The sequence below is a fragment of the Pelodiscus sinensis genome, chromosome 9, assembly GCF_049634645.1.
Source record: "Pelodiscus sinensis isolate JC-2024 chromosome 9, ASM4963464v1, whole genome shotgun sequence".
In the NCBI taxonomy this organism is placed as follows: domain Eukaryota; kingdom Metazoa; phylum Chordata; order Testudines; family Trionychidae; genus Pelodiscus; species Pelodiscus sinensis.
In genome coordinates this window covers 29,805,477-29,823,485 of record NC_134719.1, presented here as the reverse complement: position 1 = coordinate 29,823,485, position 18,009 = coordinate 29,805,477, and the positions used below count along the sequence as shown (strand labels likewise).

Here is an 18,009-nt window from a genome sequence, read left to right as displayed (position 1 = left end):
AGTCCCGGGACAGGTCCCCATCCAAGAAGCCGGCGTCGGCTGGACACCACACGGCTAGCTCACCGGTGCACGCCTCCCCTCTAGTGCACCGTCGGCACCGAGGGGGGCTAGCGAGCCCAGGCCGCTTGCCCTCTCATCGTACGTCTACGCCGGACACCTTTGAAGCGGCACAGGACTTAATCAGCCTTACGACCTCCCCGCCGTCGTCGGTTGACTCGGACTGGTCGAGGTCGCCCACGGAGCAAGCCCCAAGGGCGCCGCTATCGCCCTTGCATGACCAGGGTCGGCATGCTACAGTGGCATATGCGTCAGGACCAACCACGCTGGGTTTGGCTCCCACTGCTACTACGGGCTCCTTCACTTGTCATTCCCAGGGAGCCTCGAGCCATGGCAGGCCGTTGCTCTCCAAGTTGCCAGAGCCCCGCTTGGCCGTACCGGTGCCATACTCCCAAGGCTATCTGGCTTCCCAAGAGTCGACGTCCGTCTCCGTGCCATCATCGGCACCGGCTTTCTCAGTGGTCCACCCCGGTACTGGGCATGGGCACCCCGGTACCGCTCCAGTCGGACATGACTCGGTCGGCATCGAGCCTGAGCACCTCGGTGCCATACCTATTGGCCACGCAACAGGCACCGGGCCTGGACACCCCAGTGCCGAAGCTACAGTCGGCGCAACTGGCACTGGGCCTGAACACCCCGTTGCCGCAGCCACAGTTGGCGCAATAGACACCGGGCCTGGGCACCCCGGTGTCACAGCTGCAGTCGGCGCAATCGGCACTGAGCCTGGGCACCCCGGTGTCACAGCCCCAGATGGCACCGCTTCCACTATTTCAGCCATCACAACCGGCACTGAGCTTGAGCACCTCGGTACCGCAGTTACTGGCAACGCAGCCGACACCGGGCCTGGGAACCCTGGTGCAGCAAATTGCGTACACAGCACCGAGCCTGGGTACCTCGGTGCCACAAATGCCGCCTCAAACGGCACTGGGCTTGGGTACCCCGGTGCTGCAGCTGTTGGTGCCATCGGAGTTCGCCGCACCGGGTCTGGGTCCCCCGGCACCACAGACGGCCCGTCCGCGCCGTGTGCATGCAGGCAAGCCGGAGTTGATGGCCAAGTTTGCGCCGCACTCCTCGTCGGCTCCACCGTGGCCGGAATCCGATTACTCTTCGGACTTGGACATGGTGTCGGTGCGCTCAGGGTCTTCGGGAGCTTCTTCGATGCACAGATCTAGATCCATGCACCGAAGGGACCACAACCAGCAGGTGTGGCCCCCGCATCCGCAGTGGCCCTTTTGGACTCCCTGGGCCTATCATCAGTGGCAGGGCCAACCACCACCATCTATAGCATCGGAGGCTTCAGGGCACCGTTCTCGTCCCTCTGCGTCCCTGTCTAGGGCGCCCACCTCCCCTCTCCCGGTGCCACAAGACCCAGCGGCACCGCACCCATCGGTGCCGGGAACAGCCCCTACGGAAGCTCGGGCTGCCCAATCGGCACCGCAGTTGACCGCGACGGCTCCCCTGTTGGTCCAGGAGTCATCGTCGTTGTCTTCCCCCGATGAGGCACTGGCAGACCCGGCGCCTGAGCTGCCATCAATGGATGCCAGAGCGCATCAAGACCTCCTGTGGCGCATGGCTTCCAACCTGGCTGTTCCGGTTGAGCCCATAATTGAGGATACCAACCCGATGGTAGACATCCTCACTGAGGACACCCCTGCACGATTCGTGCTACCACTTAAAAAGACGGTTTCAAAAATTACTAATGCCCTGTGGCAAACGCCAGCAACTCTGACTCCTACTCAAAAAGGGGTAGAAAGGCGTTATTTCGTCCCGCAGTCGGGTCACGATTTTCTGTACTCCCAACCCATCCCGTAACCTGGTCCTTTACCGAAGGCAAGGGAACCTAAGAAGCTGGACTTGCTGGGCCGCAAAGTATACACTACGGGTGCTCTGCAGCTCCGTATTGCTAATCGGCAGGCGATGCTGAGCAGGTACGCCTTCAACACCTGGCGGGCAGTCAAGAAATTTAAGGACCGCCAGGAGTTTGTAGCTCTGGCCTCCGAGGGTAAAATCATCACAAGAACTGCCCTCCAAGCGGCTTTGGACACCGTGGACTCGGCAGCCCGCACCATGGCGACAGGTGTCGTTATGCGCCATGGGGCGTGGCTCCATGTTTCGGGGATGCCCGCGGATGTCCAGCATACTATCCAGGACTTGCCTTTCGAAGGAAAGACCTTGTTCTTGGAGCACACAGATTCCAGGCTCCATACCCTGAAGTCCTTGGGCATACATACGCCAGCTACTCAGCGGCGTCAGCTGCTGTTTAGGCAGCAGGGTAGAGCGCAGCCCCAGATCCCTCGTGGGGACTTCTGGAGGCGCCGCTACCGGGCCTCCGGTGGAGGTTCCGGGGCAGCCACGCACCCTCAAGGGTCTAGGGGTCGACGTTGTTGCCCCAGGTCAGATCCCCAACGGCAAGCCCTCACGGCCCTTCCAATCAGGGCAAGCCTCAATTTTGACTTAGAACTAGAGAGTCCCGTACCAGTCTGCCACCTGGGCCCCCCGTTCGGGGCCCGGCTTTCCCGTTTTGCCCAGGCATGGGCCCAAATAACATCAGATGCCTGGGTCCTCAACCTTGTACATTCGGGCTATTCTATCCCATTCCTGGGCCCACCACCTTCAAAACCCCCTACCTTGTCCCTAATAAGGGACACCCCTCATGAACACATCCTGCTTCAGGAAGTGGGGGCACTCCTCGAAAAAGGGGCAATAGAAAGGGTTTCCCCGCACCTGCGGGGCAAGGGGTTTTACTCCCGTTATTTTGTTGTCCCAAAACCAAAGGGGGGTATCCGCCCTATCTTGGACCTCCGGTTCTTAAACAAGGCAGTGGTGAAACAAAAGTTCAGAATGGTAACTTTAGCCTCGGTCATCCCAGTGCTACAACTGGGCGACTGGTACGTGACTCTCGATCTAAAGGACACCTACTTCCATGTGGCTATCAGGCCCAGTCACAGGAGGTTCCTTCAGTTTATGGTGGGCTGTCACCATTTTCAGTTTACGGTACTCCCCTTTGGGTTGTGTACTGCGCCAAGGGTGTTCCTGAAATGTATGGCTGTGGTTGCTGCCTTTCTGCGCAATCGAGGGGTACATGTGTTCCCCTACCTTGACGATTGGTTAATCCGAGGTCGCTCGTACGAGCAAGTAGAAGCTCACGTGTCACTCATAAGAGCTCTCTTCTTAAGGCTGGGGCTCTTGGTGAATGTCGAGAAGTCATCCCTGACCCCCTCCCAGAGCATAGAGTTCGTGGGAGCCCTCCTCGATGCGAAGGTGGCCAGAGCGTTCCTGCCCCACAGCAGGTTCCTCGCAATAGGGGAGCTGATTTCACAGGTAACCCGGTCCCCTATCACGACTCCCCGGGTCTGCTCCAGGCTCCTGGGCCATATGGCGGCATGCACTTACACGGTGCAACATGCCAGGATGAGGATGAGACCTATGCAGGCTTGGCTGGTGAAGGCCTTCTGCCAGTCCAAGGGCCTATGGGACTCCATAGTCACAGTGCCCCCGGACATTCTGGACTCCCTACTCTGGTGGACCCAGGAATCCGTGGTGCGCAGCGGGGTTCCCTTCAGTGCCCCTCCCCCCTCGCTGACCCTGGTCACCAATGCATCCGACCTAGGGTGGGGTGCACACCTCGGGGGCCACAGAACTCAGGGCCTCTGGTCCCCGTCCGAATGGTCCCTGCACATGAACGTCCGGGAACTGCGAGTGGTGAGGAAAGCCTGCAAAGCATTCCTGCCGAGGCTCTCCTACCGCTCCATCCTGGTACGTATGGACAACACTGCAGCGGTTTTCTACCTCAGCAAGCAGGGTGGGACACGTTCCCCACCTCTGTGCAAGGAGGCCCTGCTGTTATGGCACCTATGTGTCACGCACAACATCTCGCCCCAGGCAGAATACCTCCCCGGGTGCAAGAACCTGCTTGCTGACACACTGAGCAGATCCTTTGGAGCCCACAAGTGGTCACTCAAGGATTCTGTACTCAGCCAGGTTTTCCACAGGTGGGGCTATCCCCACCTGGACCTGTTTGCCTCGGCACGCAATACAAAATGCAGGAACTACTGTTCCCTGCTGGGGCTGGGGAAATTTTCCAAGGGAGATGCCCTAACGACCACGTGGCCAAAGGGCGTCCTCTATGCTTTTCCCCCATTTCCACTAATCTCCAGGGTGTTGACCAGAGCGAGAACTTTCAGGTCCTCGATCATCCTCATAGCCCCCAGGTGGCCCAGACAGTTCTGGTTCCCCATCCTGGTGGACATGCTGGCCTGGGACCCCGTAGCACTCCCTCCAGTTGGGTTGCTAACCCAACCTTGGGACGGAGGAATAATGGTTCACCCGGATCTCCGGTCTCTCCACCTGACGGCCTGGTTTATCCGTGGTTGAACCAACCGAAAAGGGAATGTTCCTGACAGGTACAGATGGTGCTCCTTAGCAGCAGGAAACCCTCTACTAGACGGTCGTACACTGCCAAGTGGCAGCGCTTCTCATCTTGGGCGTCCCGGAGAGGACTACAGCCGTCCTCTGCTCCTATTCCAGCTATTCTCGACTATCTCTTTCAACTTCGTTCTTCTGGCTTGTCTTTTTCGTCTATTAAAGTCCACGTGGCATCTCTCTCCGCCTTCCATGTGGGTACGGCAGGAGCCTCTCTTTTTTTCTAACCAGGTGGTTAAAAGGTTTCTTACGGGTTTGGAGAAATTGTATCCCTCGGTGAGGGCTCCATACCCTGAATGGAACCTCAACCTGGTTCTTCACAGGCTTATATCCCATCCCTTCGAACCCTTGGCTACCTGTTCGCTGAAGCACCTTTCATTGAAGGTTGCTTTTATAGTAGCCATTACGTCTGCTAGAAGAGTATCAGAGTTAAGGGCGCTGACCATAGAGCCGCCCTACCTTGTTTTTTCTTGTGATAATGTGAGGCTACAACCTCATCCAACCTTCCTCCTGAAGGTGGTTTCTCCTTTTCACCTATCCCAGGAGATTTATTTACCAGTGTTCTTCCCTAAACCTCACGCATCCCCGAAGGAGCGTGTTCTACGCTCCCTGGATGCCAAGCGAGCGCTGGTTTTTTATATCGACCGAACCCAGCCCTTCCGTAAATCCCAACAGTTGTTTGTCACATTTGGGGGAAAGGGAAAAGGTTCACCTGTTTCTACCCAAAGGTTATCAAGATGAGTGGTGCAATGTATAGCAGAGTGTTATCAACTGGCTGGTAAAACCCCAGGCGTCCTCGGTAGCCTTCGGTGCCCAGGTACCTATCACAGAAATCTGCAGGGCAGCCACCTGGTCTTCCCTCCACACGTTTACAACGCATTATGCACTACCTCAACAGGCCAGGGAGGATGCAAGGGTGGGCTCTGCAGTCCTCGAATCTGTGATGTAAATATATAGATCTCGTTGTCTTTGTTCTGGGTTGGTGACTTGTCACTGTTTATTTGTTCAAATAAATCTGTTTATTGTTCACCTTCCTTTATGACTCTGGTGCTATGACTGTTCCGACCCCTCCTCCTTGGGGTTAGCTTGGTAGTCACCTACTTCGAATGGACATGAGCAACCACTCGAAGAAGAAAAGAACGGTTACTTACCTGTAACTGTTGTTCTTCGAGATGTGTTGCTCATGTCCGTTCGACTCCCACCCTACCTCCCCTTCGTTGGAGTATCCGGCAAGAAGGAACTGAGGTGGGGCAGCGCCTGCAGGGGTGGTACTTATGCCCTGCCATGGCGGCGCCACTCCAGGGGGCGCCCTGCTGGCGCTACGGGTACCGCTAGGGAAAACGCTCCGGAAGACGTGGTGCACGCAGCACGCACACCTACTTTGAATGGATATGAGCAACACATCTCGAAGAACAACAGTTACAGGTAAGTAACCGTTCTTCTACATGCCTAACAATTTTATTCTTAACTATTGTTTTGACTAATTTGCCTGGTACTGACATGAGACTTACCGGTCTGTAATTGCCAGGATCACCTCTAGAGCCCTTTTTAAATATTGGTGTCGCGTTAGCTATCTTCCAGTAGGTACGGAAGCCAATTTAAGGGATAGATTACAAACCACAGTTAACAGTTCTGCAGTTTCCCATTTGAGTTCTTTTCGAACCCTTGGGTGAATGCCATCTGGTCCTGGTGATTCGATCACGTTAAGTTTTTCTGTTTGTTCCAAAACCTCCTCTAATGACACTTCAATCCAGGACAGTTCCTCAAATTCGTCTCCCACAAAGGACGGTGCAGGTTTGGGAATCTCCCCAACATCCTCAGCCGTGAAGACTTATGCAAAGAAATCATTTAGCTTCTCCCCAATGGCTTTATTGTCCTTAATTGCTCCTTTTGTATCTTGATTGTCTAGGGGACCCACTGGTTTTTTAGCAGGCTTCCTGCTTAAAATGTACTTAAAAAACATTTTGCTGTTGTTTTTTGAGTTTTTGGCTAGCTGTTCCTCAAAATCTTTTTTTTGCTTTTCTTATTACAGTTAATTTGACAGTGTTTATGTTCTTTTCTATTTATCTCACTGGGATTGGACTTCCATTTCTTGAAAGATGCCTTTTTGTCCCTCACTGCTTCTTTTACATGGTGGCTAAGCCACGGTGACTCTCTTTTAGGTCTCTTACTATGTTTTTTAATTAGGGGTATACATTTAAGTTGGGCCTCTATTATGGTGTCTTTAAAAAGTTTCCATGCAGTTTGCAGGGATTTGGCTCTTGTCACTGTGCCTTTTAATTTCTGTTCAACTAACCTCCTCATTTTTGTGTAATTTCCCTTTTTGAAATTAAATGCCTCAGTGCTGGACTGCTGAGGTGTTCTTCCCACCACAAGAATGTTAAATGTTATTATATTATGGTCGCTATTCCCAAGCGGTCCTGTAACGGTTATCTCCTGGACCTGATCCTGCGCTCCACTGAGGACTAAATCAAGAATTGCCTCTCCCCTTGTGGGTTCCTGTACTAGCTGCTCCAAGAAGCAGTCATTTAAGCTATTGAGAAATTTTATTTCTGCATCTCTTCTTGAGGTGACATGTACCTAGTCAATATGGGGATTGAAATCCCCCATTATTGTAGAGTTTTTTATTTTGGTAGCCTCTCTAATCTCCCTCAGCATTTCAATGTCACTATCACTGTCCTGGTCAGGTGGTCGATAATATATCCCTACAGCTATATTCTTATTATTGGAAATGTGACTGGACAACATGTTATGGTGCTTATATTGGACAGTCTTATTTCTATTATGTACAGGTTGTATCTCCCTTAACTGGGAATGTCTGTTACATTTGGTCCAGCGTCATCCATGGTCTGGCAGGACCATAAATGTTCCTGGACCACATAGCCCAGGTATAGGGAGGTCAAACTGTGGGGCAGGAGCAACAGTGGGGGCCTGGCGACTCAGGCGGGAGCCCCATGCTGGGGAGGAGGGGCACGGTTGGGCAGGCAGCGCAGCAGGGAGTTCTGGTCCCTGTGGCTGGGCAGTAGTGGGGTGGCTGGCAGCAGCAGCTGCAGAGCTCCAGTCTGGGGAGCCATGGCCAGGCAGTCAGCAGAAGGGCTGGGCTAGAACCCTAGCTAGGGGCAGCAGGCAGCATGGACTACGTTGGGAGGGACCTCCCTTACTCTGGCAAATCCTCTAGTTCAGGACAGGTCAGGTCCTGAGGATGCAGGATGAGGGAGATTCAACCTGTACTGTATCTAGAAAAAGTGATGATCAGTAGGATGGGCACTAAATCCTACAGGCTAGATGAGCCAGTGTTTCTGCTAAAGATTTGTAGCCGCTATCCGCAAAACTTTTGTGTCTAAATAGAATGGTTTTCAGTTCTGCTAGTAATTCCCTTCTGTTGTTTACTTAGGGCCGTCACATTGTTTTGTTGCTTGTAGATGTTGTGGCAAAAGTGGGCATGAAAACGTGTAGTAATAAAGGAATCTTTTAAATGTACTTTAGGATCAAAACCATAAGCTTTTGTGGGTAGAAAACACAGTCATGGGCATGGAGTGAAAATCAGAGGGAGGGAGGGATATATATATATACACACACACACACACACACACACACACACACACACACACACACACACACACACACACACACACACACACACACACACACACACACACACACACACACACACACACACACACACACACACACACACACACACAATGTATGTATGTTAGGCATGTGAGAGTTTAACTGACATCAGCTTATTGGTTATTGCCACTGGTTAGGGTAGATGTGGCTCACTCCCATTAGTTGATGGAGAGATGTGAATACCAAGAGAGGGAAAATTGCCTTTGTAGAGGGAGAACTCTTCTAAGTCCTTGTTCAGTTCTAATTTGATTGTTAAATTTGCAAGTGAATTGAAGCTTTGATATTACTCTTTGTAGTCTGGTTTTGAAATTTTTTTGATTAATGATTTGCATCCATTTTACCTTGAAGCAAACACCTGCAGCTATAACCATACCACAGAAACACGAACCCATTAGCCCATCCCTGCAACAAACCCCGTTACCAACTCTGTTCATATATCCAGGGGTCGACAAATTATGGAAAACCCTACTCGCCAGACAAAAAGGGGACTTGCCACCCTCCCCCACAAAAAGTGTTTTTTTAATTGCATAAATTCCTAATAAGAATAAGAACAGTAATTACTAATAAGTTATTAATAAATATCACCCAGGTTATTAATAAATACCTTATAGACCTCTACCTTTTCTCTTTGCTGCCATGTCTCCTCCCCTTGCTCCATCAGTTCCCCTGGTGCCTGCTGCCCCCCAACCCCTCACCCTCTGCTGCCCTGACTCCTGCCCTTCTCACTGCCCTCAGCCTTCCTGAGACCTTCCCCCCTCCACCAGCCCTTATCTCCCCCCTGTGCCCACTCCTCCAGTAGCCCCACTCTGATCGTGTGAGCTACCCCCCTTCCTCCCCCTCCTAAAACCTCCCTCTACACACCTGCCCTGCAGGTGTCTGCCCTTCTGCTTCACCCCAAGAATCCCTTGGCACCTGCACCCTACTGGTGCCTCCCCCTTCCCTCACTGCCCCTGCCCCCTTGGCTCTCTTTTTTCCTGATATCCACCCCCTCACCTCCCTCTGCCCCCTTTCCCCTCATGCCCCTGTGCCCTCTCAGATGCCTTGCTTCATCCCTGCCTTCCTCATGCCCACCCCTTCTTTCAAGCCTTCTCCCAGCACTTCCCCCTCCCCCTCTAGCCTCCAGTGCCCTTATCTTCTCCTCTCCCGGCATCACCCTGTCCCCCCCTCTCACTGACACCTCCCCTCCTGCCCATTTCCTCATTGTCTGCACTTGGCCCCCTGGCATTTGTGTCTCCTGCACCTCTGTCCCTTGGTGCCTTCCCCTTTCTTCTTCTTCTTCTCCTGACCTCCTCCCCTCAGCACAAGCTCCTTCCCCATGTTTTTTCCCTCCCCGGGCCCAGACCCTTCCCCCTCCCCCCCGGGGCCAGCTCTAGGTTTTTTGCTGCACCAAGCAAAACATTCCCCCCCCCCCTTTGTTGTTGTCTTTTACACGTTTGCATCTTGCAATGGGTTTTTTGTTTTCTTTTTTGCTCTGCCATTTTAGCCCTATAAATAGCAAATAGCATTTTCATTCGTTTTTTTTCCATAAAGGCAAAGGCGCTTCAAGTGAACTCCCCTTTTCACTCGCTGCTGCGTCACAGCAGCCTTTTCCCTGCCCTGTCCAGCCCCTCCCTATGGGCAAGCACCCTTCACTCCCGACCCACAGGGGGAGCAAGGTGCAGGGACAGCACAGAGCTGGGGAGGTACGGGGGTGGCGCGGGGAACGGGAGGCACAGAGCCAGAGGGATGCAGGGATCGGGGGTAGTAGGGTATGGTGGAGGCATGGGGAATGGGATGTGGGGAATGGGAGGGGCAGAGGGATCGGGGTTTAGGAGCAGTGCAGGGAATGAGCAGCACAGAGCTGGGGGGGCAGGGATCAGGGGGAGCAGGGTGTGGGGTGTAAGAGTGGCACAGAGCCAAAGGGTTGCAGGGAAGAGGGAGAGCAGGGGATCTGGGGTGCAGGGGAGGTGTGGGGAATGGGCGGCACGGAGACAAAGGGGGGGCTAGGGCTGTGGCAGGACTGGAACCAGCAGTGTGGGCCCTGGCTGTGCCATGCACCGCAGCCAGCTCCCAGGGACACGCGGCCAGAGCCGAGCTTCTGCAGCCCTTTAAAATCAGCGGGGCCAGGTCACGTTGGCGTCCTGCCAGCATCCTGGCATCCCGCCCCACCGCCTCACACCGGAGCTGCACGCAGGCAGTCCAGTAGGAAGAATCGCCAAACTTCCCCCTTCCCAGTGGCGCTATGCTCCTCCGCCAGCCGGCGGATCGGATGGGGCCGCGCCACCCGTAGTGCAGGCTTCCGCCAGCCCGTCACAACGGCCCACCAGGCCAGTCCGCCCCTGCACTCGCCAGCTGGAAAAAATCTACTCGCCGCTGGTGAGTGCATTTGTCGAGCCCTGCATATATCTGTACAAGTGATACCATCTCAGGACTCAACACATCAGCTACACCATCAGGGGCTCTTCCACCTATACATGTAACAATGTGAAATATGCCGTCATTTTCCAGCAATGACCCTCTGTCATATATATTGGCCAAACCAGACAGTCTCTGCACCAAAGGATAAATGTACACAAATCACACATTAAGAAAGGTGTAACATGCATAAACCAGTAGGAGAACACTTTAATTTCCCTGGTCACTGAGTAATAGAATTAAAAGTACAAAAAACTTCAAAACCAGGCTACAAAGAGAAACAGCAGAGCTGCAATTAATTTGCAAATTTAACATAATCAAATTAGGACTGAATAAGGACTTAGAAGGGCTCTCCCACTGCAAAGGCAATTTTCCCTTTCTTGGTATTCATACCTTCCCATCAGCTGCTGGGAGTGAATCACATCCACCCTGATTGAACTGACCTACTTAACACTGGTCTTACACTTAATAAGTAACCCCCTTTTTTCTTATATGCAATACATATGCCTGCTTCTGTGATTTCCACTCCATCCATCTGACAGAAGTGGTTTTTACCCATGAAAGCTTATGCCCAAATAAATCTGTTAGTCTTTAAGGTGCCACAGGATTCCTTGTTATTTCTGCAAATACAGACTAATGTTACTATGTTACTACCTCTCTGAGACTAGGGATGTAAGCAACTAGTCGAATAGTCCCTTGACTAGTCACTCGCACCCCCCTCCCCCCCCCAACACGCTGCCTCTATCAGTTGCAGCAAGCTGGGGGAGCAGGAGTCGGTGCTGGGGGGAATGGGCACTTAAAAGTCAGTTCCCCCCAGTACCGTCTCCCCGGGGGGGGAGAGCGGGGGAGGCAGAGGGATAGCAGGGACCATGTGCAAACTGGGAATCACATGATTCCTAGCTCGCGCCCAATCTCAGATGCTGTGCCTCTGCTTTTTAAATGTATTAAGAGCCATCAGGCTCTTAATACATTTAAAAGGATGGTGCGTAGTGCGGGGAACCCATTGTGAGCTGAGAATCAGCTGATTTGGCTAGTGCTGGATTCCCCCACTGCACACCAGCCTTTTAAATGTATTAAGAGCCTCCCAGTCCTGGAAGATACCCCTGTTGCGACTCCCCCACTTATTGACTAATCAACTAGTCAATAGAAATTCCATCAACTAGTTGATTAGTTGATTAAGCTAAATTTAACATCCCTACCTGAGACTTGTCACAATAAAAATATTAATAATTTTATTACCAGAAACCCAGTCAGGGTTGGGCCTTCATTGTGCTAGGCACTGTACACATAGGAACATCAAGAAAAAGTGTCTTTATGGAATTAGATAGAATGTTAAACTTCTCTCTATTCTCTCTCTCTCGTTGACAAAGCAGTTTCTAAAACCTTCTGAAGCACTAAATTTCATTCATTGAGTAAATAATGCACGTATGTAGATGAATAATTTTTTCTGTCAGAAGGCTTATCCCTTCACCCTCTCGCTTCTCTGGTCTTCTCATGAACAGAGACCAGCAATACCTGAAGTCCAGAGATGCAAACAATTTGATGTTTATTGCGGTTAGCTTCCAGCAAGCATAAATCCAGTTTCCTTTCCTTTTTTCCTTTGGTTATCCCCTCCTCCTGTTTGTCCCTAAAGTATATAGTAATATTTTCAGGTATATTATCATTATATAACCAGTCATTCAACTAAAATTAAACTAGCCAATCCTAACATATTTGTAACATAATTGTCTAACCAATATGCCATCACTTTAATTGGTCTACACCCAGCAATTAATTATACAGGAGACCGAGACAAAGCAACAACATATAGGGTACGTCTAGACTACATGCCTCTGGCAACAGAGGCGTGTAGATTAGACTACCCAGTATAGGAAAATGAAGCGGCGATTTAAATAATCGCCGCTTCATTTAAATTTACATGGCTGCCGCGCTGAGCCGATCAGCTGTTTGTCAGCTCAGCGTGGTAGTCTGGAAGCGCGGGGGTCGACATCAAAGGCATTTGTCGACCACCCAGGCATGCCTCCTAGGATGAGGTAGTCTAATCTGCACGCCTCTGTTGCCAGAGGCATGTAGTCTAGACGTACCCACAGGGAGTGGGGTCCTTGCCAGACAAAGCTATCTTCCTAGCTTAAGAACAAGGCCACAGACAGATAGACTCTGATATTGGTCCTTTGTTCTTCTATCCCTGTGACTAGTAAAATGGTAGGAACACACCTAAAATCTTAAAAGTATACGCTTTTACAGGCAGGCCTGAATATCTATGTAACATTTCCCATCTTTGAATGTCAACTTTTATCTGTCTGAATTAATTTATAATCCAATCTTTTCTATCTGCTTCCAAGCAGAGAGAATTTATGTTGGGTGTATCAAACCTAGGGATGCAAAAAAGAAGTGGGACAAGGGAATTCTGGCTCCACTGAATTTTTCCCTGTACTTTACGGCTTCTTCTCATATATCTTGCCTTACCCCCACTGGTGCGCTATGAATAAGGGGGAGGCAGGGCCAGTTACTTGCACTCTATAAGATATTTCTCTTTGTGTCTAGATGAATAATACCCACATAAAAGATTATACAAACACCACCCCTATGTTCTTAAAATATGTTATACGCTGCATATTGAACTGCTGACTCCTAAATAGGTGTTTCAAGGGTAGCTGTCAGGCAGATTTGGAAGCATGACTCCTCAGAACCTGAAATTTCTACTTCCATAAGGGGTATGTGTACTTGTGTGATCGTTATCTTGCTGGTTGATGTTCATTTTGCATATTGGCAGACACAGGCAGCTAGGAAGTAATATAAAAAGTCCATGGATTTAGAGGGCCAGACTCCCTGGCCAGTTTTCCCTCTAAGATTTTCTATCCATGAGTGGAGAGAGTTTTGTCTTGTGCACCAGTATTAAGGTCATGTGTGCCTATTTGGATGCGTTACACCGTTGCACCCACCAGTTACTAACAAATATTATATAAAATAATTTTAAATCTTATGGAAGAAAGAATACTAAAAAAGCCCTTTCCTAGTCACAAAGAATAAAAAGAACTGTTAAAGCACAACTTTCACCCAAGCCTCATTATTATGGCCAGAGCTCGCTGAACCGTGGCGAACCCTGCTCGCCAGCAGTGCTGTCCAGTGATCTGCGCATGCGTAGATCGCCCGAACCCAGCTCTTCCAGGTTGTAATGTACTCGCCATGGGCGAGTAGATTACATAGATTGTTGAGCCCTGATTATGGCTGACCCTAAGTGCCAGTGTATTATATCATGCCTTCTGTTGCAGATAAGATAAAAATGATTCACTTCCCTCCCTCCCCCCGCCACCATATACTTGCAAAATTTGAACAATAAGCTGTTTTTCTTAGATGTGTAGCAACACAGCACAGAACATCGCTAATAAATGGTGGCAGAATGGTTTTCTTGGCAAAGAGCAACTGCTGCTGTTCTCAGAGCTGGTAGAACCTGACCTGCCACAATTTAACTGTTAATAGTACTTTGCAATGGCTGGAGAGATGGTGGTTACTGGAGTTGGAGCTGGGGTCGTGGTGCATGGTGGATCTATTATAATATGAGAGATTCTGATGATTGTTTCCTACATCTTTGCTGTGATATGTGCTGCTATCTTTCCTCTTGGATGTTCCTTCATGATCTGTAGGAACTGTATCACATTCCATGCTGCCAAAAACTCACTCCTATAGTTTTAAAAAATGGAGGTAAGGGAAAATTAGCAGGAAGTAACATACAAAAGATTTTCACGCTAGTCTGTTCATGGATAACAGGTAGACTTGGTAAAAAAAAATGCTGAAAATTTCAGAGGAGTGAAATCCTACTTGTAAAAAAAATTTTTTTTTTTAATTTTTTTTTTTTTGGAAAGTAAACATTTTTAATAGAAAAGTTTGTTTGTTTGCCAAAGGCCCTGTTTTCCTTAAAAAATTGTCAACCTCCCCTGGCAAAGCATAGTTTTTAATTAATATGGTGAGACCCAGGCTGAGTTGTCCATTTCCCCATCTCCAGTCTTGCCACCTTTTTGTGATTTTTTTTTTTTTTTTTTTTTTTGTATTATAAAACTTGTATTACTTTTCTTAAAGCCTCACTGGAAATAAGAATTTGCATCAGTGTCTGCTTTCACCTTTTTAAAAATTTGTATTTGTAGTCAGCACAGTTGCAGAGGAAAGCTAGAAAATGTGAAGCAGGTTCACCCTAAAGGCTCAGATGCCAGATGGCAAATTAACTTTTTTTCTTGGTTGAGTAATGAATTGTATGTCCTCATGGTAAGACTATGGCAATTGCTTTGGGAAAAGTGGTAGTGCAAAACGAACACAGACGGACACACTTAAACAGATGAGTGTTAGTGACATTAATAGACCCAGATTTCTTTAAAATGCTGACAAATGTTGAATACCAGATCACCGAGCCATAAAAAACCCACTGCTCCTTTACTTAGTTTTTTTGATGAACATATGATCCATGAATACAATGATAACGCTACATACTTTTTGCTTGCAAAAGCACATGGCTCCGGCCTCTCGAACAGCCACCTTCCACGTTGCTCTGTCCACCAGAGCAGCTGCCACCCGCCATGCAGCCCGCAGCTCCAGCCCTGTAGAAGGGCTGAAGGTAGGGCCTGGGCCGCATGGTAGGTGCCCTGCTGCTCCTGGGGCTGGGCAGCCGCCTGCTATGTGCCTGCCCCCTGCCCTCCCAAGCAGCTGAGCAGCTACTTTCTTGGCTCTGCTGAGGAAGTGGGCAAGCCTCAAATTCTTAGTGGGAACACTCTCCCTGGCAGGTCCAAATTGGACAAATGCACTTAAATGGAAGTTCTCAGAATTTCCTGTTTCCTCAGACAGTTAATAGGACCCATGGAAAAATAGAGGACTATTTTTCAGCAGACTCTTGTTTTTGCTTTTACAGGTACTATCAGACATGGAAGAAGATGCTGTGGAATTAAATAAAGAGAATATGTGGGAACTTTCTTGTGAAACTGTACGAGAGCAGCTTACCAACAGCATAAGAAAACAGTGGAGAATGTTGAAAAATCATGTTGAAAAACTGGATAACCAAGGTGAACGTCATAATTAATGTGTAATCTGCATAATCGTGATGTTTTGTGGTAATTCCATTTCCACACTGTTATTGTTATACTCTGATCTATTTGATATAACAATACCCAGCTAGAAAGAGAGTTTTTAAGTGAATGTTTAAAAAACAACACTGTAGATTGCCTCAAATGCCATGCAACATAATAGAAACGCAAAAGGGCTGAGATAGTCTTATGGTGCAGCACAATTATTCCTGACTGAGGGAGCACTTGAATGCTACCCCACCCTCCAAATTTAAGATACTTATCACTCCCTATATCAAGTTGTCAGGGCTGTTTCCCACTCTGGTACTCTTGAGTGCGGAAGGTGGGGGCCCGCGAAGACCTAAAATACCTTGCCTCAATAGGCTATGCTTATGAAAAAACTCCCCAGAGTCACAGATGCACTGGCCATGAGGAAAAAACAACAAAAAAAAGCTGCCACCATCAAGTGATTGCACCCAAAACCAGGAGGGAACACTTGAATTCCTTCCCCAGGGGTTTCCCAAGCTCTTTTGGCCCATAAGAGCTTGGAAAAAAAAAGGAGAGAGAAATAAGCTTGACTGCCCAGTCTTAGGCATGCAAATACGCAGACAGACACCCTGTTTCTTTCCAGGACTCAAGAATCAAATCATCACCTTTAAAAAAGTGATTTTTATTAACAAACAAAAGATATACTTGATAAAGTATACTTGGTTTCTAGGTGTACAGAGCAACTAAGTAAAACAAATTAAAATACAGAGAGAATCTCTGGGAACAACTTTTAGATAATGAATGGGGGAGGGAAGGCATGGATTCACACAGAAGTTTAAAGCAAGCAACCAAAATAAAGAAAAATACTCTGATTGAGGCTAGATACACTGTTCCCTTTACTCACAGTACACCCTGATCTGTACTTCAAGGTCCAGTGCACTCCGATGTCCGTGGGAGTTCTGAACCCTGCATCTGCTCTCTCTAGCCCTTTTCTTAGAAATCGCCACAAAAGAAGAGCAGACCAAGTATCTATAGACAATTAAAATTTCAGCACTGTATCCCCCCATTGTTTGTTTTTTCTGGCCCCCTGCCAACACCCTTGTTAGCTACATGAGTTTAACCCCTTAGTCACTGAGTGCTGGCCAGCACTACTCCTGTCCATCACACAACTTATCATTTGTTGAAGAAAGATATCTCTTGTTGGTCTCAGCAGAAAGTTGGCCTGTGTTAAATTTTACTTTTGTTGTCTGCCATCCTGGCTAGTGGAGTTATCTGTGTAGTGAAAATGGATGAACTTGAAATGAGCACAAAACGTATCTAAATCATTTTCAATATTTTTTGGCTTCATGTGGCTTTCTAGGTAGAAGTGATTGGTGGCATAATGCTTGTTTCTCTTAATTTCTAGCTGCTATCTAGGATTAAAAACTGCTAAGATGCATGTTTTTAAGCTGGCTCCTCTCCCCCCCTTTTCTCCCAGCACCAGCTCCTGCTCCCCCTTCTTGCTGCCTCTGGTATAGAGGCAGCGAGGGGGGAAATTTGAGTAGTCAACTATTCGATTACTTGTTTACATTCCTGTTCGGAAGTACTGGATAACTATTTCAGTTAAAAGGTTTCTCCAATTTACCTGATTCATTATAAATGTCTTACTTTTTTTTTTCATATGATGTTTAGAAATTGGATTTTCCTTTGAATGATAGTTGGGGATTCGGTTTGAGCCACAGAGAAAAAAAGACAAATGATTTTCAATTAAAATGTCACTTTTGCCTTGAAAAGGTCTAAAACCTTGAATCTTTCAGGTTGAGTCACTTTAGTATTTTTTTCTTGCTTTGGAATGCTGTAGACTGAGCATTATTTCCTTGCTTTGAGACTCTGCTCCAAGCATGACATAATACAAATGCTTAACAATTGGATCACTTTATATTTAAGTAATATTTTTGACCTTTCCACTTACCTACCTCTAATAATAATTTTTGGGATAAGTTACAGGAACATTTCCCCCCTCCTACCTGGGTCTTGCATCCTTGTATGCAAAGGACCTGACCTTCCTTGGCCATAATGTTGCTACTGCAGTACTAAATGTATGAGCGTTGTATGTGTCTAACTTTTGCGGTCACTCACCTGACATACTAATCATTTTATGGTGTAGAGCACTTATATGCTTTATTGTGGTTAAAATAACTGAATACTTATTAAAGAGGCATGTTGTGAGCTACCATACACTCCCTGAAGTTGAGCTACCATACACTCCCTGAAGTTGAGAAGGCAGGTGCCATAGAAAGTTCTGATGGTTACCTGCTGTTTCTATGGAAAAGTGGAATGTAAGCTGCAGAAGGTATTTTGGAGAGACTTTGTTAGTAGGCATTGGGGAGTCTGCTTATGATCATTTTAAGGCAGACACCAGAATCTAAGGCTTCTCTTAATACCTAGCCTAAAAAGGGGACACACTGTTCCAGTGAGAATAACAGAT

At 48.6% G+C, this 18,009-nt stretch overlaps 1 protein-coding gene across 6 annotated transcripts in view; it reads left to right on the top strand.

Annotated features, from left to right (window-relative positions):
* Positions 1–18,009, top strand: part of SSX2IP (SSX family member 2 interacting protein) — a 62,123-nt gene that overhangs the window by 30,728 nt on the left and 13,386 nt on the right. For all 6 annotated transcript variants that reach the window (XM_075936365.1, XM_075936364.1, XM_075936361.1 and 3 more), the window contains one exon: positions 15,404–15,554. In XM_075936365.1, coding sequence (XP_075792480.1) covers positions 15,404–15,554 — 151 coding nt within the window. The remainder of the gene's footprint in view (positions 1–15,403; positions 15,555–18,009) is intronic.